The 27,062-nt window shown below is 39.2% G+C and overlaps 1 protein-coding gene across 1 annotated transcript in view; it reads right to left on the reverse strand.

The window, feature by feature from the left end:
* Positions 1–13,676: 13,676 nt before the first annotated feature.
* The window catches only part of LOC132021180 (fatty acid desaturase 2-like protein FADS2B), a 35,771-nt gene continuing 22,385 nt past the window's right edge, over positions 13,677–27,062 (reverse strand). Inside the window, exons 6-12 of the mRNA XM_059405657.1 lie at positions 25,821–25,881; positions 20,665–20,741; positions 20,390–20,487; positions 19,319–19,415; positions 17,378–17,457; positions 15,361–15,486; positions 13,677–13,728 (exon numbers count right to left, since the gene is read on the reverse strand). Of these exons, the coding sequence (XP_059261640.1) occupies positions 13,677–13,728; positions 15,361–15,486; positions 17,378–17,457; positions 19,319–19,415; positions 20,390–20,487; positions 20,665–20,741; positions 25,821–25,881 (591 nt within the window). The remainder of the gene's footprint in view (positions 13,729–15,360; positions 15,487–17,377; positions 17,458–19,318; positions 19,416–20,389; positions 20,488–20,664; positions 20,742–25,820; positions 25,882–27,062) is intronic.

Here is a 27,062-nt window from a genome sequence, read left to right on the forward strand (position 1 = left end):
ACCTGGAGCACAGAGTTTCCTGATGGGTTCTCCTACACGATGAGCGTCCTATACCATTCACCCTTGTGTTTCATATAAACATTGCAATTTTATGTCTGTGCCATTATAGAAAAATTTTTGGGTGGTATGCAAATATAAAATCCTTATCTGTGCTTTTTATGAATGATGGCAAACTTGCAAACATTAGCCAAGCCTTCCTTTTAGAATATAGTGCAACATATTTAGGGCACATTCTTCAAGCTGGATATTTTATGTTTTTCTAGAGATGAACCGAACTCAGCTTTGCAAATGGAAAAAATGTCAATGAAATACAATGGGCTTTCCTCTCTGATGCCTTCTCTCAGTATTAGACTTCTTTTCTAGCCTCTGACATTCCCTTATATATCCTGCAAGGACTGAGCTAATACTTTCTTTTCTTTTTTCTTTTTTTCTTTAGGCTGGTCCATTCCCCACCCCCCCACCGCCCCATCTTGACTGAAAGTGTCCTTAAAATGCTCTATCACAGCAAGTCTCTCCCTCTACTCTCTTTTTCGGTGAGCTCTCTGGGGAGTGTGCTTAAGTCAGTATCTTTTGCCCTTACTTCCCTTCCAGGTTTTGCAAGGGCGTTTTCTCCAATGACCTGCTAGCCAACCCCACTCCGATTTTCTTTCAGTACCGTAAGCTCAAGGTGTTTAAGAGCAACCCTTCCCTTTTGCTCCATCTTCTACTTTTTGCCCCTTGGTTAATCTCACCACGTACAATGTGAACTTTGGATTGTCTTTGGGCTTCCCTAATGTATAATAATGTGCCATATTCCATGGTTTTGGGTCTCTACAACCTGTCTTATTTATTCCTTTCCATTTCATTATTTATCCCACCAGCCAAATTTAGGTTCTCATGATCTCTCACCCAGTTATTGAATTAGTCATCTTGCTGGTCTCCCCTCCTCCATGCCACTCATCTTCCAGTCTTCTCTTTATGTGGTTCCAGAAGGGTCCTTCAAGATCCCAGTTCCAATTACACTGCTCTTCAGCTCAAAGATTCCCTGTGGATCCATGTAGTGTACTAAACCAAGCAGAGGTTTTCCAACCTGGCATTTTAGATTTTTTTTTTTCAGTGAGGACTCAGTGTAACTTTCCAGGCTTATGCACCATAGCTCTAACGAACTAATTTATTAAGACACTTACTGAGCACCCACGCAATGCCAAACAGTGGGCTGGATTGGTAATAAAATGATGAGTGATAGCTCCCATGGCATTTTCAGTGTGGTGGATATACAGACAGGGATAAGTTTTATCAGTGTGGTGAACAGGGCGTTGGAGCTTATCAAGGGAGACTTAATCTGGTTAGTGAAGCCTAGAAAGATGTCCCAGAGAAAACAATGTTTGTACAAATAATAGAAAATTATGTTTGAATGCTGCTGAAAAGCCAACGCGAAATAGACTTATGAAGAAATGAAGTTGAAATGGAAGTGAAGAGAGAACTTGGCACACTATTCTATAATCTCACTGGGCTCCCATTCTATTCTTTGGGCAGTAGCTTGTTCCTGCTGTTAGGGCCAATTTAATGTTAAAACCTGTTTAACTATTAGGGCCTGCTTAGCCAGAGTGACTCCATATTGCCTAGGTAGTCATATCGCTGTTTACATCCACAGACTTCATTCCGGGAATAAACGCCCTAGTAGTTCCTGGTATCGGTTCCGGGTATCAATTCCGGGAGTAAACGCCTTAACAATAGAAGCCACATACCTTGGGTCTGTGGCTATGCCCTATAAAACCAGGCTGTGAGATCGGGATGGGGTTGCTCTCTTCGGAGGGAGCCCTGGACGGTCAGTCTGACTTCTAATGCTTGTCATAGAATAAGGCTTTGCATAACTTTCACTTTGTCTCAGTCTCATTCCTTTGATAACGGACCCCAACACCTGCCTCAGGGCCCTTGTACTTACTTCTGATTATCCTGCTTATCAGGATCTCATGGCAGGCTCCTTCACATTCTTCTCACACTCAATTTCCCCTGACATCCTGTTTATCATTCTCTTACATAACACCCAGTTTATATTCATACATAATCTTGCTTTTTCTTCCACTTACTTGTTTATTGACATTCTTCTCCAGCAGAATGTAAAGTCCAAGAGACCAGGGTCCAGCCTCTCTCATTCACATCACCTGCCCAATGCCTGACACATGGTAGGGGTTTAATAACTGTTGCTAAATGAAAGAGGATGATGTAGATAAATGTGTAACTAAGTGAAAAACAGTGAAAGATAAATGTATGTCCAATGTTTATTCTGTTTTGGCTTAATTTTCCAGAAAGTTAACAATGTTATTTTTCTCTTATAGCAAAATTCCCTTAAAATTCCTTGCAAGATGAAGCTGCTCCACAATTTTCACCAATTCTTTATGGAAGAAGAGAAATATACTTTTGTGGTGTGCCTAATCTGGGCTTATTTTTAAAAGTAAGGGCCATCTGTACCCCAATGTTTATAGCAGCAATGGCCACGGTCGCCAAACTATGGAAAGAACCAAGATGCCCTTCAACAGACGAATGGATGAGGAAGATGTGGTCCATATACACTATGGAGTATTATGCCTCCATCAGAAAGGATGAATACCCAACTTTTGTAGCAACATGGACGGGACTGGAAGAGAGTATGCTGAGTGAAATCAGTGAAGCAGAGAGAGTCAATTATCATATGGTTTCACTTATTTGTGGATCATAACAAATATCATGGAGGACAAGGGGTGTTAGAGAGGAGAAGGGAGTTGGGGTAAATTGGAAGGGGAGGTGAATCTCGAGAGACTATGGACTCTAAAAAACAATCTGAGGGGGTTGAAGTGGCGGGGGCTGGGAGGTTGGGGTACCAGGTGGTGGGTATTATAGAGGGCACAGATTGCATGAAGCACTGGGTGTGGTGAAAAAATAATGAATACTGTTTTTCTGAAAATAAATAAATTGAAAAAAAAAATAAAAAAGTTTAAAAAAAAGTAAGCTTCTTTAGATTTACTTTGGAGCACATACAAAAATCAGATGGATTAAATGGACAGATAGGTGGATGGATAGGTGTGAAATGAAATGAGTTTTCTAAAGTGTTACTGTTCAATTTAGGTGATGGCTACTCAGATGTTCACTGTAAAATTCTCTCAACATTGATGTCTGCTTGCAAACTTCCACAAATCCTGCAAGGAGAGAAAAAGTCCCTGAGTATATTCTTGTCATCAAAAGGGTTTAAATTCAATGCCCTATACCTCCTGCATCTTTAAGGTTGATGACTAGCATGGGAATAGTCAAGAAAGTCCTTTATAATATACTGATGAAGTAACAAACGGTACACTTGTATTGGGTATGATTTCCAACAATGACAGTTGTGCCTTCACATGGTTAACCAGGAGTCTGGATAAATAGAACCCCTGGCTCTCTTCTATCTCACCAGCCTGAGATCTGGATGCTGGTCCCAGGAGATTTAAGATTAAGGGCCAGAGGTGGAAGGTGACTCATGGGTGTTACTTGTTGCCACAAGAGAAATCATTTTCTCACTTGTGACTCATAAGCTTATTTGGAGAAAGGTGTTCCTGTCATTATGAAAACAATTTAGTGTCTTTCGATCCTGTGGGTCTGTGTGACTCTATGGCCTCTCTTGCTTTTGGTAGGTCTCTGATGGGAGGAACCTCCTTATAACAAAATAACAATAATGAGCATGTGAATGGGTGTTCTCAGCTTATGAAACTATTACCTTACTCGTTTGTCCCAACCATACTATGATGCATGTAGACCAGGTAACAGTAGGAACCACACCTATTTCACAGACTGAGGTATGAAGTGTATAAATGACCTGGCCAATTTATTGTAGGGTGTTACAGAGCTGTAATTAGAATCTAGGTTCTGTTATAGGGGACTTCTATTCCAGTCACCCTTACTTAATGCGCAATGGAAAAGGCACGCAGGTTCTTACTGCATCATTTTACCAAGAGGAATGAGGCTTTAGAGGAAATACGGTTTCGGGGAAGGCCACATGAAAATAGCCACAGGGAAGATGAATTTTTTTTGACTGAATTCATGTTATATCACCACAAAACCTCAAATACATTTCTTCATCCTGTTCCTATAGGTTAAAGCAGTGCCTGTCATTTCTGAAAACTTAGATCTCAGCTTGACTACTCCCAAGTGATATTTCTCTGAGCAGGATACCCTTTTAGGATTGGTGAGTAGCTGTCAGTCAACAGGAATCCTTTCTGAGCTGGTGCTTTGCCTGTCATGCTGCTTTAGCCTTCCCTTGCCTGGGGTGCCTGTTCCTGCGGAGGTGAAAAGCTAACTCCCTTGATGCTTATTCCATCAGCTCCTGGCAAGCTATTGGAGATATTCCAGAAATGCCAACTGCTCATATCTATTAATGTCACATAATTCTCCTTTGAATTTCTTGGCATGGAAATTAATGAGCGTTGAGTATGGAGTCAGATATCGCTGAGTCTGAAACTGCTCCACCACTTCCTAACTGTGACATCAGGCAAGTTGTTTGGCCTACTTAAGCCCCAAGTTTTTCACCTATAAAATGGGATTAATTATAGGACTTGTGCCATGGTGCTATTATGAGAATTAAATGGAATAATGCCATGAAGGGTGTAGCTCAGTACTTATTACTTGGTAGATGTTCTCCAGTTTTGATAAACATTCTAATAATTCAGAATTGGATATAGAAGTGCCTTTCATATATTTGACAAAATTTACCCTTTGATCTAAGCTACATTCACGTACTTTTTTTTCTTCCTTCCCTCCTCTCTCCCTACCTCCTTCCACACATCTTTATTGTGGGTCTCTAACATGTCAGGAAGTTCTGACTCATGGATATTGCAAGCATGGGTAGAAGAGAAAAAAATTAAGATATCACACAAAAGAATGTAAAATTTTACCTGTAGTGATGGCTACAGAGCATATCACAATAGGCATTGACTTTGTGGGGAGGTTGCCCTGAGATCAGCAGTTTAGTGGCACATAACCAGGTGAGAAGGGAGGGCAGGAGGGTGATAGAGATGTTCAGACACTGTGTTCAGGAGCAAACACCCTGTGGCAGAGGGAAAGTGATTACTAGAAGAAACCATGGGGTCTGAAGCAGAGGGAGCAAAGACCAGAGTGGCATAAGGTTGGGTAGGGTGCATGGGGATGGCTAATGTAAGCAAAGTCTTTTGGAAGTCCTGGGGTTTGGTCTTTATTTCAAGAGCAATGAGAATCCACTGAAGAGTTTTAAGTAGGGCTGTGACTTAATTCTCAGGATTGATTGATTGATTTATATTTATTTTTTTTAAAATTTAAATTGAATTAGCCAACAATATTGCATCATTAGGTTCAGATGTAGAGTTCAGTAATTCATCAGTTGTGTATAATACCAAGTGCTCATCACATCATGTGCCCTCCATCATGCCCATCACCCAATTACCCATCCCCTCTCCTAGCACCCCCTCCAGTTACCCTCATTTGTTTCCTATAGTTAAGATTCTCTCATGGTTTTTCTCCCTCTCTGATGACTTCCCAATCAGTTTTCCAACCTTTTCCCTATCATCCTCTGTGCTTTTTCTTGTGTTCCACATATGAGTGAAACCATATGATAATTGTCTTTCTCTGACTTGTTTTGCTCAGCATAATACCCTCCAGTTCTACCCACATCAAATTAAATGTTAAATATTCATCCTTTATGATGGCTGAGTAATATTCCATTTTATATATGAATTGCATCTTCCTTTTTTTAAAAAAAATTATTTGACAGAGAGAATTTGACTTCTTTGCCAATTTGAATGTCTTTTGCTTCTTTTTGTTGTCTGATTGCTGAGACTAGGACTTCTAGCACTATGTTGAGCAACAGCGATGCAAATGGGCATCCCTGTCACATTCCTGACCTTAGGGGAAAAGCTCTCAGTTTTTCCCAGTTGAGAATGATATTTGCTGTGGGCTTTTTCATATATTGCTTTTTTTTCATATATGGCTTTTATGATATTGGAATATGTTCCCTCTATCCCTACACTGTGAGAAGTTTTAATAAAGAAAGGATGTTGTCTTTTGTCAAATGGTTTCTATGCATCAATTGAGGGGATCATATGGTTTTTGTTCTTTCTATTATTAATGTGATGAATCATGTTGATTAATTTGTGAAGTTGAACCAACCTTGCATCCCAGGAATACACCCCACTTTGTCATTGTGAATAATCTTTTCAATGTACTGTTGGATCCTATTGGCTAGTATCTTGGTGAGAATTTTTGCATCCATGTTCCTGAGACATATTCATCTGCAATTTTCCTTTTTGTTGGAGTCTTTGTATGGCTTTGGGATCAAGGTAATGTGGATTCATAGAACGAGTTTGGAAATCTTCCTTCTAGTTCTGTTTTTTTAAACAGCTTCAGAAGACAAGGTATTAGTTATTTAAATGTTTGGTAGAATTCTCCTGGGAAGCCATCGGGCCCTGGACTCTTGTTTCTTGGGAGGTTTTTGATTACTGCTTCAATTTCTTTGTCTATTATGTATTTGTTCAGGTTTTCAATTTCTTCCTGTTTCTGTTTTGATAGTTTATAAGTTTCTAGGAATGCATCCATTTCTTCCAGATCACCTAATTTGTTGGCATATAGTTGCTCATAATATAATCTTATAATTGTATTTTCTTAGTGTTGGATGTGATCTCTTCTCTTTCATTCACAATTTTATTAATTTGGGTCCTTTCTCTTCTTTTTGATAAGTCTAGCTATGGGTTTATTGATCTTATTAATTCTTTCAAAGAGCCAACTTCAAGTTTCATTGATCTGTTCCACTGTTCTTTTGGTTTCTATTTCATTGATTTCTTCTCTAATCTTTATTATTTCTCTTCTCCTGCTTGGTTTGGGCTTTGTTTGCTGTTCTTTCTTCAGTTCCTTTAGGTATAAGGTTAGCTTGTGTATTTGAGACTTTTCTAATTTCTTGAGAAAGGTTTGAACTGCTATGCACTTCCCTCTTAGGACTGCTTTTGCTGCACCCCAAGGGTTTTGAATAGTTGTGTCTTTACTTTCATCTGTTTCCATGAATTTTTAAAACTTTAATTTCCTGGTTGACCCATTCATCCTTTTAGTAGGATGCTCTTTAACCTCCAAATACTTGAGTTCCTTCCAAATTTCTTCTTGTGATTGATTTCAAGTTTCAGTGTATAGTGGTCTGAAAATATGCAGAGAATGGTGTCAATCTTTGGTACCAGTCAAGACCTGATTTGTGACCCAGTATGTGATCTATTCTGGAGAAAGTTCCATGTGCACTGGAGAAGAATATGTATTCTGTTGCTTTAGGATGGAATGCTCTATATATCTCTGTGAAGTCCATCTGGTCCATTGGGTCATTCACAGCCCTTGTTTCCTTGTTGCTCTTCTGCTATGTCCATTGCTGGTGAATGGGGTGTTAAATCCCCTACTATAACTGTATTATTATAATGTGATACTTTAACTTTGCTATTAATTATTTTATATAATTGGCTACTCCCAACTTAGGAGCATAAATAGTTATAGTTGTTAGATTTTCTTGTTGGATAATCCCTTTAAGTATGATATAGTGTCCCTCTTTATCCCTTACTACAGTCTTTGCTTCAAAAGCTGATTTTTCTGGTATAAGGGTTGCTACCTCAGCTTTCTTTTGATGTCCATTACCATGGTAAATTGTCCTTCACCCCTCACTTCCAATCTGGGGGTGTCTTTGGGTCTAAAGTGTGTCTCTTGTAGACAGCATATGGATGGGTCTTGCTTTTTTGTTCAATATATTACCCTGTGTCTTCTGATTGTAACATTAAGCCCATTTACATTCAGAGTAACTATTGAAATATGTGAATTTGGTGCCATTGTAATATTCCTTGTGTGTCTCTTTGCTTATAGGATCCATGTTAATATTTCTTGCAGGGCTGGTTTAGTGATCACAAATTCTTTTAGTTTCTGTTTCTCCTGGAAGTGCTTTATCTTTCCTTCCATTCTGATTGATGGCCTTGATTGATAAAGTTTTGTTAGTTGCAATTTTTCTCATTTAATACTCTGAATATGTCATGCCAGCACTTTCTGGCCTACCAGGTCTCTGTGGATAGGTCTGGTTGCCAGTCTAATGTACCTGTCCTTGTACATTAAGAACCTCTTGTCTTGAGCTGCTTTCAGGATTTTCTCTTTATCTGTGAAATTTGCAAGCTTCACTATTATATGTTCGATGTTGATCTATTTTCATTGATTTTTGAGGGGGGTTATTTGTGTCTCTTGGACTTGAATGACTGTTTCCTTCCCCAGTTCTTAGTTATGATTTGCTCAAATATACCTTCTGTCCTGCTCTTTTTTTTTCTTCCTAGGGGACCCCAATAATTTAAATAGATTTTGCTTTATGGTATTGCTGATTTCTCAAAGCCTCCCCCATGGTATTAATTGTTTTTCTCTCTTTTTCCTTGGCTTCCTTTCTTTCCATCCTTGTGTGTTATACACTGTGGACTCTCTTCTGTCTCTTTTATCCTTGTTGTTAAAGCATCCATTTTGGACTTCATCTCAGTTAAAGAATTTTTAATTTTAGCCTGATTAGATTTTATTTCTGCACTGAGATTCTCTAGTGTCATTTATCCTTTTTTATCCCCCAAGCTCAGCTAGTAACATTATAATCCTCATTCTGCATTTATATATTATATATATAGCATATATATAATAAGACCTATTCTAGATCTTATATTTTACTTATGTTTATATTGATTAGGTCTATGGCAGGAAAGTATTACTCCTGGTTCTTTCTTTTGTTGTGACTTTCTCCTTCTAGTCATTTTGTTCAGAGAAGAATAGATGATGAGAGAGCAAAATAAAAAAGTATCAACCACGGGGTGCCTGGGTGGCTCAGAGGGTTAAAGCCTCTGCCTTTGGCTCAGGTCATGGTCCCATGGTCCTGGGATTCAGCCCTGCATCAGGCTCTCTGCCCTATAGGTAGTCTGCTTTCCTTCCTCTCTCTGCCTGCATCTCTGCCTACTTCTGATCTCTGTCTGTCAAATAAATAAATAAAATCTTAAAAAAAGAAAGTATCAACCACAACCCTAGCAAAATACACACTAGGGAAATCTGAAGAGGTTGGAAACCAAAAAAGAAAAGAAAAAAAAAGGGAAAATAGAGAAAATATAATCTCCCAGGTGGACAAAACAGGTCAATCCACTTGGTCCTGGGTGTATTTTGGTACGTTTGTTAGAAGACATTAAGTTCCAAAATTATATCATTGATTCTTCTCCTACCCACTTAAGCCCCCCGAAAAAAGATATATATACAAAAATAAAATTGAGTACCATGACAGAAAGCCAAAAATGAAGAATATATCTATAAAATATAAGTGTAAAAATGAAAATTAAAAAAAAGACCTAAAAACAAAGAGTTGGTAAAATAAGAAATTAGTTGAAAAGGAGAAAGAAGAAAACAGAAACAGAAACAGAAAATTTGAAACTGAAAGAGTAAAATCTCAGGAGAATAAAACCTCCAATTCTATATATTATTTTCCCTAGCACAGGAATTTTTCAGTTCTGTGTGTTCCCTAGAGTTGGTATTTGCCTGAGATCCTGGGGTCTTCTGGGGGAGGAGCCTGTTGCACTGATTCTCAGGTGTCTTTGCCTTGGTGGAGTTTCACCACCCTTTGCCAGGAGGCAGGGCTCAGTGTAAGCTCCTCTACATAGCTTTTGTCCCCTGAAACATTTTCCCACTGGTTTAGAGGATGAAGATAAAAGTAAAAATGGGAGCACCTGGGGGCTCAGTCAGTTGAGTGTCTGCCTTTGGCTCAGATTGTGATCTTGGGGTCCTGGGATTGAACCCCATGTTAGGCTCTGCGCTCAATGGGGAGACTGCTTCTCCCTCTCCCTCTGTGATTTCTTTCACTGTTGTTCTCTCTTAAATGAATAAAATCTTTAAAAATAAATAAAATCTTTCAAAAAAGAAAAAGTAAAAATAACAGGGCCCTGCTCTCCAATCCTGGAGCTGAATGATCTCTGCCCTTATTCTATGGTGCTCCTTCAGGGAAAAGCAGTCAATCTCTTTTGTGTGTGCCAGACTCTGTAGACTCCTTTGGTGCACACCCACACCAGTCCTCCCAGGGAAAGGCAGTGGGGTCTCACCACAGCCCAGCCACTTCCTGTGCCCCTGCTTGGGGAGCGGTTGCTGCATCTCAAACAACCTATAATGGTTGTTTCTTGCTGGACCCCTGCTTAGAGAGCCATTCATGGTTTATGGCAACACCTGGTTGAGAGGCCATTCCAGGGCTTGCTAACTGTAGCTGGCTTCCCTGCTCCAATGCTTGGGAGCTCTGCTGCACTCAGGCACTCCTGTTCTTTCTGTGACCCTGGGAATCCTGAGATCCCCACCACACTATCCTACCTGGTATTCTGCCCCACTTTGCCACCTGAGCACCTTTCAGATAAGGACACCCTCAGTAGAACAGATTTTTAAGTTCTGATTTTGTGCTTTGCCGCTGTATCACTTTCCAGGGCTGGCTTATGGAGGTTCCTTCTCCCTTGAGGTTTACCTTCCAATATATCCCTTCAGATTCATGTCTCTGTATCTCCTACCTTGCAAAAAGTGGTCGTTTTTCTATTTATAGAATTGCAGCATGTTTTCCTTAGATCACAGATTGAATTCATAGGTGTTCAGAATGATTTGATAGATATCTAGCTGAATTCAAGGGACCAGATGAAATGTGGGTCCCCTAATCTTCTGTCATTTTCCCTCCTCTTATTATATTTATTATTATTATTATTATTATTTTTTGAGAGAGAGAGAGAGAGGGGGGTTAGGGTCAGAGGGTGAGAGTGTGAAGCTTGATGCAGACTCAATCTCAGGACCCTGAGATCATGACCTGAGCCTAAACTGAGAGTTGGCTGTTCAACTGATTGCTCCTCCCAGAGCCACTTTCAGGAGTCATTTGGTTTTTTTTTTTTTTTTTTTTTTTTTTTTAAAGATTTTACTTATTTATTTGACAGACAGAGATCACAAGTAGGCAAAGAGGCAGGCAGAGAGAGAGAGAGAGAAGGAAGCAAGCTCCCTGCCGAGCAGAGAGCCTGATGCGGGGCTCGATCCCAGGACCCTGAGATCATGACCTGAGCCGAAGGCAGCGGCTTAACCCACTGAGCCACCCAGGCGCCCAGGAGTCATTTGGTTTAAAGAGACAGAAGTCTGGTCCATCTTCATTCATGTCGCCATGGAGTAGAGCCCTACATTCTGGAGAACAGCAATAAAATGCCCTGAGTACTTCCATCTAGATTCTAACCCAGTGATAAGTGGTCTGGGAAGATGTGAACATTATAGGGCTTGGTTCTCCTTCTCTAAGAGGCTTATGATAGAAGTAATACAATAAAAGAAGTAATAAAATGCCTCCTCAAGTAAAAATATCAGTCATCACAGGGTGAGGGAGAGAAATCAGTTGAGATAGTTTGTTCAAGAAAATGACTGTTACACTGAGATAATATCCACAAAGCAGGTTAAAATTGACTCCATCATAAATTTGTATTTTTTAGCAAATTTCTTGAACTGATTTCATGTGTTTCCCCTAGATAATGTGTCTCAATCTCCCAGATTTGTCCAGGCCCATAGTAACCAACTTCATTTGGGCAACTGCCAAGTGAACTAGTTTCAACATTGATGGAGGGATGTCTTTGAGGTAGTGAGTCTGTTTAGAAAGAGGTCTGGTTGCTATTTCAAGAGACAAGGAGAAGAAAGAGTACTGGAGCATCTCTGGGAGTTGGGCCAGATACAGCAGAGAAAACCAACCACTGTACACCAGAACCACTTACAACCCTGACTTCAGGCAGGAGAAATCATGTGTAGTTCCACTAGCATGTGCAATGTGGGTTCTTGCCACATCAATTCAGGGCTTATATCAAAAAGAATCATGAAGTCAGCAAAGCCTTTCTTCCTTTCTATCCTCTGTCCAACTTCCCTGTTTGCTATCATTAGCATCTCTATGTTTCTTCCTCCTGAGTAGTTCTTGCTTTCTGAGCTTTGACATACATGAGTAACTCCTGTGGACCTTTGAGTAACCTCATGTATTGTTCTTCATTGTCCTTCTTGTACCACTCTGGCTTCTGCTCCTAGTGCTTTAGCACCAGGGGCTTCTTTCAAGTCATCACACTTCCTTTTGCCTTAGGATCTTTGCTCTGGAACCCAGGAACTTAATTAAGATATAAAGAAAAAGAGTGTTTTATAGGGTTTGAAGAAGGGGAATAGAATACTTACTGGTAGCATTTCAGACAACAGATAACCCATAATGCTGACTTGCTTGTTTTCCCTCCCCACAGCTAGGGTCATCTCTAACATGACCCCATGAATGAATGAGCAAAAGCCCAGATGCTCGACATCAGTATGGTGCTGAGAGCGTCCCCTACCCTAATCCTTCTAGCATTGAAACTTTCTTGTCCTAACATGTGCTTAATTCAATGCTCAGCTTGAAAAATGCTTTGACACAGCCTGATGTCTATAGTACACAAAACAAATCTCTTTTCTTCATCAGAGTTACCTAATAACAAGGTGTAATAATTCTTCTTTGGTGGGTAGGGATTAGATAAATCAATCAAATGATCAGGGACAGTTTATACTTTAGCATAAGACCAATAGTTTTCAAACATGGAATCTTAACCTCCTTAATCAATGGCTATTGGGCCTTGATGTAGGGAACTCCTTTAAGAGATTTTATAATTTAGGGCGCCTGGGTGGCTCAGTGGTTAAGCCGCTGCCTTCGGCTCAGGTCATGATCTCAGGGTCCTGGGATTGAGTCCCGCATCGGGCTCTCTGCTCAGCGGGGAGCCTGGTTCCTCCTCTCTCTCTCTGCCTGCCTCTCTGCCTACTTGTGATTTCTCTCTGTCAAATAAATAAATAAAATTCTTTAAAAAAAAAGAGATTTTATAATTTAGAAGCAAAATTTATATACATAACAATTACACCAATGTAGGTACAATAATGAAAAACCAAAATGAAGATGAAAACATTTAAGGAGGCTTTAATATTAATTAGACTTATTTTTTAAAGGAAAAGAGGCTCTGGGTCACCTGAGTGGCTCAGTGGGTTAAAGCCTCTGCCTTCAGCTCAGGTCATGATCTTAGGATCCTGAGATCGAGCCCTGCATCAGGCTCTCTGCTCAGCGGGGAGCCAGCTTCCCCCTCTCTCTCTGCCTGCATCTCTGCCTACTTGTGATCTCTGTCAAATAAATAAATAAAATCTTAAAAAAAAAAAAGAAAAAGAGACTCACACATTTAAGTAAGGAATAAGCAAATATTTGTATTCTGGCAGAAATTTCCTAAATACACCATTCTCTTCTAGGAACAACTGAAGTATTTCCTGAAGTGCCCATCAGAGGTCTCTCCTTTGGCCCATTTCTTCCTATACCCACCTCATCAGTAAAATTTTCTCTGGTTCTTGTGCTTATGCCCCAATGATGGAGACGATCCAATTGGTAGGACCAAGTTCAAGATTCTATTGAAGAAATAAAAGAATTTGACTCCCATTTCCCTTTTGTCACCTTAACCACCTTGTGTTTCCATTGCTTTGCATTTGCAGAGAAAATCTTCAGGGAAGGGGTTATCATGTATCCTTGGAATTCACTCTCCTGGCACCCTCAGTTATGCCAGAGGCACCAGCAGGTAAGCAGGAAAGATCTCTTGTACATTCATTAACCTCCTTCAGAGATGCCCCTACATGTGTATTAAGGCTGATGCTCTTCTTCATGTTTCGTAGTAAGCATCCCTCCAGAGGGCTGCAGATTTCTTCAATGCCCTGCAGGAGAAACAGACAAAATCATCAGTAGGTGAGACTTTAATGGAAAAAGAGCTGCTCCATATAATATATGCTCTTTCATTTGATTCACAGCAATGTTGTCACTTCCAGCAATATCTGATGGATGTTTTTTTCTGTTGCCCAGAAAAAGGAGTCAAATACACTGCATTGTTTTTTTAGCAGATGAGTTCACCTTTCCTCTAAGGAGGAAATTGAGTTTATATTTCATTTTATTCTCCTTTGTACCCCAAAAATCAATTGCTCTTTTTTCTAGTATTCAAAATAAAGTCTCTGAGTCTCTATAAGTTAAAGCATATCCCTTTATATGAACCCATCCTATATCTACCCACCTATCGTATTTTACAACGTGAAAGATACTTTTTTAGGCTTGGGGAATGTAGCAATGAGTAGGAGAGACATGAGTCCCATCTACATGGGATTCCTGGTCTAGGTTGGGAGACATACATTAAATAATATATTAGCCACGATGTTATTTAGTCACGATTGTGATAAAAGTCACAAGTGAAGAGAAGCAGGTGCTGTAAGTGCAGATGAAGGGTTTGGTCCTGGAGGTGAGAGGAGATTGAGATGAAGAAAAAGCATTTATAAGCCTTGGAAAGTGGATGGAAATTGAGAAGGTGATGTGAGGGGGAGGTGGTGGGCTAGAAGAACATTCTTTTTTTTGTTTTTTTTTTTTAAAGATTTTACTTATTTATTTGACAGACAGAGATCACAAGTAGGCAAAGAGGCAGGCAGAGAGAGAGAGAGAGAAGGAAGCAAGCTCCCTGCCGAGCAGAGAGCCTGATGCGGGGCTCGATCCCAGGACCCTGAGATCATGACCTGAGCCGAAGGCAGCGGCTTAACCCACTGAGCCACCCAGGCGCCCCTGGAAGAACATTCTAAGCAAAGAAAAGGTGGGAAAGGACAGGAAATGGTAAGGGGCAGGGAGTTTTGTAGCAACTGAAGAGAAGCCAGACATCCGGAAGGTAGAAGAGGGAAATGGGAGTGGTGGGGAGTCTGAAACGGGAGCACTGTCCAGAGGTCAGATCAGGCCAGGCCTGGCCTTGTTGGCTTAATTCAAAACACCGGTATTTTCTTTTTCTTCTAATTGTAAAAGTAAGAGAAACTTATTACATCCAGATCATGGGCTTTTAGTGTTTTGTAGGAGGATGTGAATATACCAAGATGAGTACAGATGTTCAGTTCCAGCAGACATCTCTGCTCTTGGTCAGTTACCGTTCTCCGATCCACACATTTATGTTCTTGGACCCTGTAGGCATCTAAGTTCATAACTCTGGGCAAGATGATTGGAGAGTTCCCCACACCCCCGGCATATAAATTATAAAGCATGATAAGGCTCTTGAAGAAATACAGGGGCCAATAACACACAATTCTGGTCTTAAGAACCTTGAAATTTAAGAGGGCAGCAAGGCATTTTCACAAAGAATTAATTACCTAGAAGGAAGTAGGTACACAGTAAGAATTATTTACTATCATTGCATTGTTGACGTTGTTCCCTGAAGGTTCTCATGTCCCTTTAATAAATAGTTGTTGAATAAATGATTCACAAGGCAATGACAGTCTGGAGACCAGCAGTGATAGGAACTGTGAGCTGAAAGACTCTGTAATTACCTGACAATATCTCCAAATGCTTCCAGCATGGGCTTACTCACATATGGCAATCCGTGTTTGGCACACAGTGACCTCACCAGGGGTGCCACCTTGTGATAATTATGGCGTGGCATTGTGGGAAACAGACTAGAGATACAGAGACAGGAGATATAAAACTTAGATCAAAAGAGCAACCTGAAGAAGTTTCCTTCCTCCTATTACTAGATAAAACTGTATTAGCAAGGCAGACACAACCTTGACATTGCATAGTACTCCTGTTCCAGGAAGTTCAAAACTCTTGTCAAAACACTTTAATCTAGGGGGTGCCTGGGCCTTCGGCTCAGGTCATGATCTCAGGGTCCTGGGATCGAGCCCCACATCAGGCTCTCTGCTTGGCAGGGAGCCTGCTTCCCCCTCTCTCTTTGCCTGCCTCTCTGCCTACTTGTGGATCTCTGTGAAATAAATAAATAAAATCTTTAAAAACAACAACAACAACAACAACAACAACAACAACAACAAAAAACTCTAATCTTATCTCTTAATCTTCTGCAAGCCCTGTGGGTGCAAATGTTTGGGAAGACCTAAGAGAACTACCTCTACCAAATATATTTATTTTTAGCCAGGTCAAATGAAAGTAGAGGGCTTTCTACCATCTTGAAATACCTACAGAGTTGGAGATAACCACCCCTCCACCATTCTGTCTCTCTCTATATATACGTTTAACTCCTGCACAATTAATATGTTGAGTATTCAGTAAGTTGTAGTCAAGGTATGTGGAAAAAATTTCTAGGATAGGAATAAGAAGTGAGGAGAGATGGATTTTATCCAAGGCTTTCCCTAATCGATCAGATGAAATTCTTGACTTTTAACCTTTTCTTGGATAAAATATGAATAATAATCTTTGCTGTTTTGATGAGATTTTAAAGATTTTATTTATTTATTTATTTGAGAATGAGAGAGAGAGAGAGAGAGAGCATGGGAGGGCAGAGGCAGAGAGAGAGAGAGAGAGAGGAGGAGAGAATCTGCCCCTGACTCTGGGCTGAGAGTGGAGCCCAGTGTGGCACTTGATCCCATGACACTGAGATCATGACCTGAGCCAAATCAGGAGTCAGACGCCTAAGTGACTGAGCCATCCAGGTGCCCCTTGCTGAGAATTTTTTATTTTATTTTTTAAAAAGATTTTATTTATTGTTTGACAGAGAGAGAGAGAGAGAGAGAAAGCACACACACAGCAGGGGGAGAAGCAGGCAGAGGGGTGGGAGAAGCAGGCTCACAAAGCAGGGAGCCCAATGTGGAGCTCAATTCTGGGACTCTGGGATCATGACCCGAACCAAAGGCAGACACATAATGACTGAGCCACCCAGGTGTCCCCCTTGCTGAGATTGTAAGGGACTAACAGGAGAAGAAGGATGAGAAAATTCCATGAGTACATATTTTTCCTTCCTCTGATTATCAGATACAGCTTAGGGAAAAAGGGTGTGGAAAGTCTCTTCTTTGAATATTCTGGAGAGACTGACTTTCAAAGTACTATCATTTTCTCTTTCTTTAGTGTACATCCTCCTAACTGCCCGTTGGTGAAGTATTTCCAGATATCATTTGGAAATTGCAGCAGGAACTGGATTTCATTGTTATTTTGTAACCTCAGCTCTAACCATATAGATTGATATTAATATGAAATCTTAATTAAGTTTCAACACAACCTGGTTACACAAGTATTATGATTTTTCTTGGGTATTACCAACAAACCACATGCAAGACAAAATGAAACCAATCACCAATTCGTAAGTCTTTGGGAATCTAGAAACTGAGTCTTTGGTATTTTTTTCAAGAACTTCAATTTCTCACAATTGTTACACTTTGTTTTCTTTTTTTCCCTTCCTTACCATTCATGTTTTAGAAAGAAAGCAGCCTTTAAAGAATTCTGGTTCATTTTGTCTCTCTGAAATCTTGGCTATAGGGCTCTGCTCTAGACTGTTTGCGAGGGGCTATTCGAAGTGACAGCCCTTGCCTTTTACCGTGGGTTGCTTTTATTACTCACTGGTGCTCGATTTGGAAGTTCACATGCCCAGTGAACCAGTCATTGAAAAAGGACTGTTCAATATTACAGGTGGCCAAGACCTGCAAAGAAAAAGCTTACATTAGATGTAAAGTAAGCCCAAGTATCAAATAAAATATTTATTCCTTTAATAATTCAATTGTTCAACAAGTACCTATTTAGTGTAAGAAACTATGAGGGATGAAAAGGATACACAGTGTGTGGTTTCAAAGAACTTATGATTTTAAAACGTAATAAGATATTTTGCTAAGAAGTTTATATAAGGCAATAGATACGAAGAAGAATGTGGGACCTGAGGGGCTAAATCATCATCAGCTTTTGGATATAGATGACTAATGTCATGAATGAGGACTCTGGCAGAGGGAAATGGGACTGTAGGAATTTGGTAGAGATTATAGGTGTTAGAATACCTTTTCTATAGGGCACACTTGGAGGACTTCTAGATGGGGAGTAAGGCATTCAATTGTTTCAACCACAGGTTCTGGGCATAGAAGTGCACTTCAGTGTAAGTAGTTTCCTTTGTAATCTAATATATTTTATTCTATGAACTTAAAACCCTTATCCTAGGAAGGATTCAAGGGGTTCTCTAGACTGCCAAGATTAAGAACTATTATAAATGTCATTTTATTCAATGTCTTTCTAAGGTTTAATTCTAGTTGGGGTTGTTGCCATTTTGAGTGTTATTTTTGTGGTTCGATGTCAGTGTTTCTCAAAGTATGCGTTTAGCACACCTTGGGATTCTCTAGGATCCTTTCAGGCGATCTGTAAAGTCAAAACCATTTCCAGAATACTTCTAAGATAGAATTTGCCTTTTTCATTTTCAAAGTCTCATGCTTGTACTGTGGAGTTTTTTTTCCCCCCGAAGCTTCTAAATATGGGATGACATCATCAGTCTGATGTTTAACATGTATTTATGAGTTTTATTTTCATTATTTTAAAGTTAATTAATAAATAAATGTTTTAAAATTACGTTTTAATTTTAAATATAGTAAATATCAGTGGATATAACCTACATAAACAAAAGTTCTTTGACGTTCTCAGTAACTCCTGAGTATAAGATGGTTTTGTGGCCGGGGCGCCTGGGTGGCTCAGTGGGTTAAGATGGTTTTGTGGCCAAAAAGTTTGAGAACCAATACTCTATGCTCTAATTGAAGGTCCACTTAATTTGGAAATGAGCTTGGGGAACAAAGTGTTATAATGACAGAATTCTCCAGTTAATCATGGCATAGAGAGTGGAAAGCTTAGGAGGCTGAGATATTCTGCACTGATCATAGCCCTGTTAATCATTAACAGCGTGCTCAGAGATCATGCCAGGTCTCCTCTCTGGACCCTTCTATTTATACACTGAAATGAGGTGAATTCCAGGGTCCTTCTAGGTGTAAAAATTCATTTTGTAATTCTAGGAATGCAGATTCTTTTGAAAGACTGTGTCATCTGGGGGAGGGGTCAGTAAACTTTCTATAAGATGCAAGACAAATATTTTAATTCTCTGTCACACTCAGTTTCACTATTGTAGCATGAAGGCAGGCATAGATCATATGTAAATGTATAAGCATGGCTGTATTCCAATAAAATTTTTTTTTATAAAAATAGGCCATGGGCTGTATTTGGCCCTTGGACTATAGTTTCCTGACCCTTGGTTTAGAGAAAAGGCTTTGAAATCAGACTGCCTAATGTTTAAAACTTGCTTTCTACCACGGACTAGTTGTGTGATCTTATACAGTTACTCAGTTTCTTCATGCCTTAATTTTATCATCTGTGGAGTAGTAATAATCATAGCATCTGTGTCATGTAGTTACATGCAAAGCAGTGGACAGTGCCTGGCCCCTAGTAAGCATTCCATAAATGTAAATTATTATTATTTGAGGAAACCAGACTCTAAATCATGGCCTCAAGGATCTTCTCCTAGGAACTTCACATTACCTGGGTGCTGAACCAGTCCCGGTTCTCCTCTCTGCTCATTTTCATTGGTATATGGCTCATTTGGGTAACATATATCATCCAGGCACTTTCAAGAAACCTTTCAGAGAATAAAAGGAGGAGGTGATGACTCCTTGGGGTGTTTCAGTTCCTATCACTGGGCTCGTACAACTGCTGGCAGATCTGGTTGAGCATTAGAGGAAATGAAAGGGAAGGAGAGATTCCAATAAAATGGTGGTCCTTTGTTTCCCTCTTTGGAAGCTCTTTGTATATGGAGATGACACACTAGGCTATGATCACTTGACCAGCCTTGCAGCCCAATGTATGGAAGCAGTGACCCCGAAGTTCACTGCAGCATTGGCCCAAGGATCAAAAGATACCTAGGATATGCAAAGTGAGTGAAATTTTGGCTTTGTCATCAGATAGAACTGGATTCAAGTTCTGGTTTGGCACTGCCACTGGCCCTTACCTGCTCTGTAACCTTGACAAATGATTTAATCTCCCTGAGCTTCAGCTCTCTTAGCAGAAAAATGATGGTGCTATCTACATTACAGGAATGTGCAAAGATTACATCAAATAGGATAATGCAGATAAATCCTTTATCCAAGTGCCCGATGCATAGTAGCTGTCAATATCCTCATTATTATGTAGGGTTTAGAATAATGTAAAAGAATGGGTGAGGAATAAATTGTAAAGTTGAAGAGAACTCTTTAGTCATTTTGGTTTTGGGAGAATCTCTTGTCTTAAAATAACTATTAAAAATTCCTGTCCTTCCATTATGGAAGGATTTTGGTGTCCAGCTGGATTTCAATTCAAAAGAACTTGGGGGTCAGATGGAACTCTGTAATTGGGAATTAAACATGTGGAAAGAAAAGGGCAAGATTGGGTAAATCTTTTTCTAAGGAACTTTTTTTATTCAATCAATTCAACTTCAAAAAAAATATTTTCATGGAAATATGTCAGTTACAGAGAATGGGGCCTGTTGTTCTAATCTTCTGATAATCCCAAACAGCTCAGATAAGGAACATAAGAGGATCATTTAGGTTGCAGGAAAAAATATTCTTGCTTTCTTACTTGACCCCATATATGAGCAGTATGGTTCCGAAGATTCCATAGAAAGGGCCTAACATAATGAAATGGCGGATGTAAAAGCTGCTGACCCAGGCAATGTCCTGCAGAGAGAATGGTTGACAGTTAAATGCCCTGGACACAATTTCATTTCCCCTTCACCAGGCTAAGGCTAAGTCTTATGCCTTTTTAGTCAAGGAAGCCACATCTGAAGGGACTAAACATTTTCATGTCCCCTTTTCTATCTGATTTAGCTTCAAAGGATGAGTCAAGTTACTCACTTCCCAACACCTTTGGAGGTACATCAATTGTATGGATTTTATGTTGAAATACAGAGGCACTAAGAGGGGGATCCCAACTGAAAAAGAACAACAGCAAAAAAATATGGTAAGTAAATGAGTAGAATATGACCCCAGTGCAAGTCAGCAGGAGTCTACCTTCTTAACATGTCTCTTCTGGAATGTTGCCCCTGAGAAGCGATGCAAAGTGGAGAACCACAGCCACATCCTAGACTCCATGGGGCTCTTTGAGTCTCTGAGGCTGAAACAAGGATTTGGTTCAAGCTCTCTCAAGAAGACTAAGGAAGCTTTGAAAATTTGCATCATTCTTGATAGAGACATACTAGAAAATCTTCTACTCTGAACTCTCATGCTTTCTCAAGGTATATGGAATCCTTCAGTTTACCACAGTCCTTGGGATTGGGCCCTGTCACAATATATCAAGGTGGTAGAAATAAAGAAGCAATGTTCATTTTCTGACCAGATGGTTATTTACTTGCTTCTCCCCTAGGACCAGTGAGGCTGCCTAGAGCACAGTCTGATGAAGTCTCTCTGAGTTTTGACAACTCTGTCTTTGATCATACTTTAGTTAAAGCCTTCTTTGTTGACTAGATCTCACCATTGGCTTCCAGACTCTCAAATACAAACTCTTAGTACAAATGATTTTGTCTATACCTCACACTGAGAGACTTGAACATCAGGAGCAGAGTTTCTTACTTTTTTTTTTTTTTTTTTTAGGAGCAGAGTTTCTAACAGTGCAAGACCACACCTTTGGGATGATCTCAGACCCTTATAGTTCTGCCTGAGAAAGTTCAGTACCACCAAAAGAATTTACTGTTTGTTTAAGCCAAAGCTGATTATAGGCATCAGACCTTCCTTTTCTTAGAGTATATCTGTTAGGAAACTTACAATTATAAAATCCTTTCTCTGTCTCTTTGAAATGGATCTCCTACAACCCAGAAAAGTCTTTCTCAAGGACCTGGGAGTCATACCTTTGAATATAATTGTCCAGGATAGGCCCTGTCTCCCAGTATCTCTGTGGGGAGGGGGAAGTGGGACCCTAAGCACCAGGTAGCAGATACAGATGGCCTAATCACACTGACCAACTTTATCTCCCCTCAATTCCTCTTGGTAATTTCCTTTAGCACACTCAGTGTTTAAAAAAGTTTCCTACTTTTTGTTTTAGCAGAACTGAGCTCAGTTTATACTGAAGTCCCTTTCTCCTACTACAGAAGCCTGAATACATTTTGTCTTGTCACCTTTAAGAAATGTCCAGCTCTGTTTCTCTTTGACAGTTTGAGCATGATGTACTTGTACCCGAGATACTAAGTTGGCATTTGAAGGAAAAGGAAAAAAATGAAATAGCTCCCAAGGGCAGAGAATTCTGTGAGACGGGCCTTCTGCAGTGAATCCACACCATCCATTTATTACTCATGAGCTAAGGTCATATTGAAGCACTACAGACGGGGAAGAAGGTTCAGAAAAGAAATTCCAAAAACTTTTTTCTTAAATGAATACACCTCTTGATAGGCTACCTTTCAGAAAGGGACACTGATGTCCTCATTCCTCTTTTTGGTCATGCAGTAGAAGGAGAGGGTGATTAACATAGGATGGGGCTTCAGAATTCCAGTGGTGGAAGGGGGTAGCAGTGGCAATTGACATTTTTGGTTAATATTGGTTAGCCAAAAAGCCAATAGACATTTTTGTCTATGTCCTATTGGGGCAACATTACTTCTGGTAGAGAACCACTGATCTACAAAAATGTTTGGAACCTTCCATGATTTTGTCTTATTTCTCAAATGTGTAATGAGCATTTTTTGGGGTTCCATGAAAACTTCCTTTGTGAACTGCCATGAATTTGATTTTGGTTAAGAACAAAGCATTTTTAATTCTTTCAAAGAACAAGCTTCCAGTTTTGTTATCTGTTTTTTTTTTTTTAATTTCTATATCATTGATTTCTGGTTTAATCTTTATTATTTCTCTTCTCCTGCTGGGTTTAGGTTTTATTTGATGTTCTTTTTCTAGTTCCTTCAGATGTAAGGTTAGGTTGTGTATTTGAGATCTTTCTTGTTTGTTGAAAAAGGCTTATATTGCTATATACTTCTATCTTAGGACCATCTTTGCTGTATTCCAAAGGTTCTGAACTGTTACATTTTCATTTTTATTTGTTTCCATGTATTTTTTTAAATTCATCTTTAATTTTCTGTTTGACCCATTCTTTCTTTAGTAGGATGCTCTTTAACTTCCATGTATTTGTGTTCCTTCTAATTTTTTTCTGGTGATTGAAATAAAGAAATAGATCCCATTTACAATTGCACCAAAACATATAAGATATCTAGGAATAAACCTAACCAAAGAAACAAAGGATATGTACTCTGAAAACTACAGAATACCTATGAAAGAAATTGAAAAAGACACAAAGAAATGGAAAAAACATTCCATGCTCATGGATTGGAAGAACAAATATTATTAAAATGTCTATGCTTCCCAGAGAAATCTGTACATTCAACACAATCCCTACGAAATACCATCGATATTTTTCACAGAGCTGGAATGAATAGTCCTAAAGTTTGTATGGAACCAGAAAAGATCCTGAGTCACTAGGGGAATGTTGGAATAGAAAACCAAAGCTGAAGACATCACAATTCTGGACTTCGAGCTCTTTTACAAAGCTATAATCAAGAAAGTATGGTACTGGCACAAAAACAGACACATAGATCATAGCACAGAGTAGAGAACCCTGAAGTGGACCTTACCTCTATGGTCAACTAATCTTTGACAAAGCAGGAAAGAATATCCAATGGAAAAAGGACAGCCTCTCCAATAAATGGTGTTGGGAAAATTGGACAGCCATATACTATGCAGAAGAATGAACCTGGATGACTTTCTTACACCAAACACAAGAATAAACTCAAAATGGGTGAAATATCTAAATATGAGACAGGAATCCATCAAAATCCTAGAGAAGAAATAGGTAGCAACTTCTTCAACCTTGGCTACAGCAGCTTCTTGCTAGACATGTCTCCAAAGGAAAGGAAACAAGACAAAAATGAACTATTGGGACTTCGTTGAAATAAAACATTTTGGCACAGCAAAGGAAGTAGTCAACAAAACTAGAAAGCAACATACAGAATGGGAGAAGATATTTGCAAATGACATATTAGATAAAGGGCTAGCACCAACGGTCCATAAAGAACTTATCAAACTCAGCACTCAAAAAACCAAACAGTCCAGTTAAAAAATTGGCAGAAAACATGAACAGGTATTTCTCCGAAGAAGACATCCAAATGGCCAACAGACCCATGAAAAAATGCTCCATATCCCTTGGCATCAGGGAAATACAAATCAAAACTGCAATTAGATACCACCTCACACTAGTCAGAATGACTAAAATTAACAAGACAGGAAACAGCAGATGTTGGCAAGGATGTGGAGAAAGGGGAACCCTATTATACTGTTGGTGGGAATGCAAGCTGATACAGCCACTCTGGAAAACAGTATGAAGTTTCCCCAAGAAATTAAAAATAGATCTATTCAAGACCCAGCAATTGCACTACTAGGTATTTACCTCAAAGATAAAAATGTAGTGATCCAAAGGGGAACCTGTACCCCAATGTTTATAGCAGCAATGTCCACAATGGCCAAATTATGGAAAGAGCCCAGATGTCCATCAACAGATAAATGGATAAAGAAGATATGGTATAGATGAGAATATTACTCAGCCATCAAAAAGAATGAACTCCTGCAATTTACAATGACATGGGTGGAACTAGAGGTATTGTGATAAGTTAAATAAGTCAGTCAGAGAAAGACAACTACTATATGATTTCATTTATATGTAGATTTGAAGAAACAAAACAGATGAACATAGGGGAAGGGAAGAAAAAAATACAATAAGATGAAAATTGGAAGGGAAGCAAACCAGAAGAGACACTGAACTCTAGGAAAAAACCTGAAGGTTGCTGGAGGGGAGGTGGTGGGTGGAAGGGATATTTGGGTGATGGGCTTAAGGAAGGTACTTGATGTAATAAGAATTGGGTCTTATATGCAACTGATGAATCACTAAATTCTAACTCTGAGACTTAAAAAAAACAAAAAAAATCCAAAATTTGCTTATATTTTTTATTAGTATCAGAATTATTTAGTTATCCTATTGTCTTTCAAGCCTGAATCCCCATTCATATCTAATAATATATATAGGCATATATACATATATGTGTATGTATATATATTTATATGTACCTGTGATTTTTGCTTATATTGGATGCAACTATTTTAAAGGATTTCCAGTGACTTGTGTTTATGAAGTGGGAGTTTGCAAGATTAGTGAGCTTCAAAAGTTGAATAGACATGCCAACCGTTCTCCACTGAGAAACTAGACAAAGTACTATGTCTTTACAGTTATGCTTTTCTTGAATGATTTTTGATGTTGATGACACTAGCTTAGAAATGCAAAACCCTTTATCTTACAAAATACACTTTGAATGATGGAAGGTTTTAAGCATATTTACAGTTGATTGTTTCAAATATTGGCTTTCTATAAAAAATAAGCATACTAATTTCTATAAAAAATAAGCATACTAATTTTAGGCTGTTTGTAGTAGAATATTAATAAATTTTGCTGCTTGGGCCATTTTAAGTACTACCTTAAAAGTAAAATAGATACTGACATATATCTACATGTCTTTGTCCACCAAAATATCTTCTATAGCTGTAAGTAGGTCATGGGAATAACCATCTCTCCTTTACACAGAAGTTTAACAGGTGCCTTTTATTCCCGAGATTCTATATTTTCTGGCTGCACTCTGTTAATCCTTTGGCATTCTTTTCCTATCTCTTTTTCTTTCCTATCCAAATACCACTATTCTCTCCTTCTTGAAAGGTGTTTAGTCTTTCAAGGATGAGAGTACCAGATGCAAAATCTCTTGATTGGCGTCCTGACTTCCATCTCTCTTGAAGCATCTCATGAGATGCACATAAAAAATGTCTATTTGCTTTTCCATTTTCCTTTTGAGAGTTTTGCCCCAGGAAACCTGAGATAAGACATGCTGCTCTTCCCATTCATAAGAAGACATGGGCTTGTCTGTGAGAGTGCAACAGTCAAACTGTCTGGCTTGACTTGATGGGATGGTAAAGATAGTGGCTTCAAGGAAACTCACCCATGTAGAAATACAGGTGCTGCTTTTCATAGTCAATGAATTTGATTTTCTTCTTGCCATACTGAAATGAGAGAGAATAAAACTAAAATAAGAGACAAGACTTACACTCAAGGACAATGCCCTGTGTGTGTGTGTGTGTGTGTGTGTATGTGTCTAAAATCTCTGTAGAAAGAACCATCTGGTCAGAGTTTTTTGGCTATCAAACTTAAAGTACTAGGGGAAACAGAACTGTAATAAGAAGAAATATTGAGGCAACTTCTTGCTTTAATTTAATGTGGACAATTCTTGCATTTGATTACGGGGATTGTGATTAACAAAAATTTCCAGGTGATGGATATCAGGGAGTGTATGTGCTATGGCAAATGCTGTGAGTTGTGTAAGACTGATGAATCACAGACCTGTACCCCTGAAACAGCTAATTCATCATATGTTAATAAAAAAACCCACAACTATTCATGTTAAAAAATTTCCTAAGGAAGTCATTTTGAAACTTTTTGTCCTTATATGGAGTGGAGTGGTGATCAGAAGGAATATTTCTGATGAATTTTCCTAGCTCATCTTAACTGTGGTGTTTAGAATTCTGCTTGAAGCCAGTCTCCATCTCCATCCCTTCATCCAACAGATATTTATCAAGTGGTCATGTGATAAAAGATGTAGGCATGGCACCTCTTATCTGTCCCATCTTTCCTCCTTTATGTTCTCATCATGGATTTAAAACTTTAATTTACTATTTCTAAAACATAATGATATTATGTATATCTTTTTTGGGGGTGGGGGTAATGAGAGGAAGAGGGAAAATCTTAATCAGGGACCATGCCCACTGAAGAGCCTGAAGTGGGGCTTGATCTCACAACTCTGAGATCACAATCCAAAATCAAGAGTCAGATGCTTAACTGAGTGAGCTACCCAGGTGTCCCTACATACAATTTTTAAAAAAAGATTTTATTTATTTATTTGACAGAGAGATCACACGTAGGCAGAGAGACAGGCAGAGAGAGAGGGGGAAGGAAGCAAGCTCCCTGCTGAGCAGAGAGCCTGATGCGGGGCTCAATCCCAGGATCCTGAGATCATGACCTTAGCTGAAGACAGAGGCTTTAATCCACTGAGCCACCCAGGTGCCCCCCCACATATAATCTTAATACTGTGAATTTTATTCATTTTCTAGTAGTCTCCTTAAGTTAGACTGTGCTCAGCACACAAGGACAGCAAATACCCTGAGGGGAAGTGTAGAAGTAATGGTTA

This window comes from Mustela nigripes, chromosome 1 (genome assembly GCF_022355385.1).
Source record: "Mustela nigripes isolate SB6536 chromosome 1, MUSNIG.SB6536, whole genome shotgun sequence".
NCBI lineage: Eukaryota > Metazoa > Chordata > Mammalia > Carnivora > Mustelidae > Mustela > Mustela nigripes.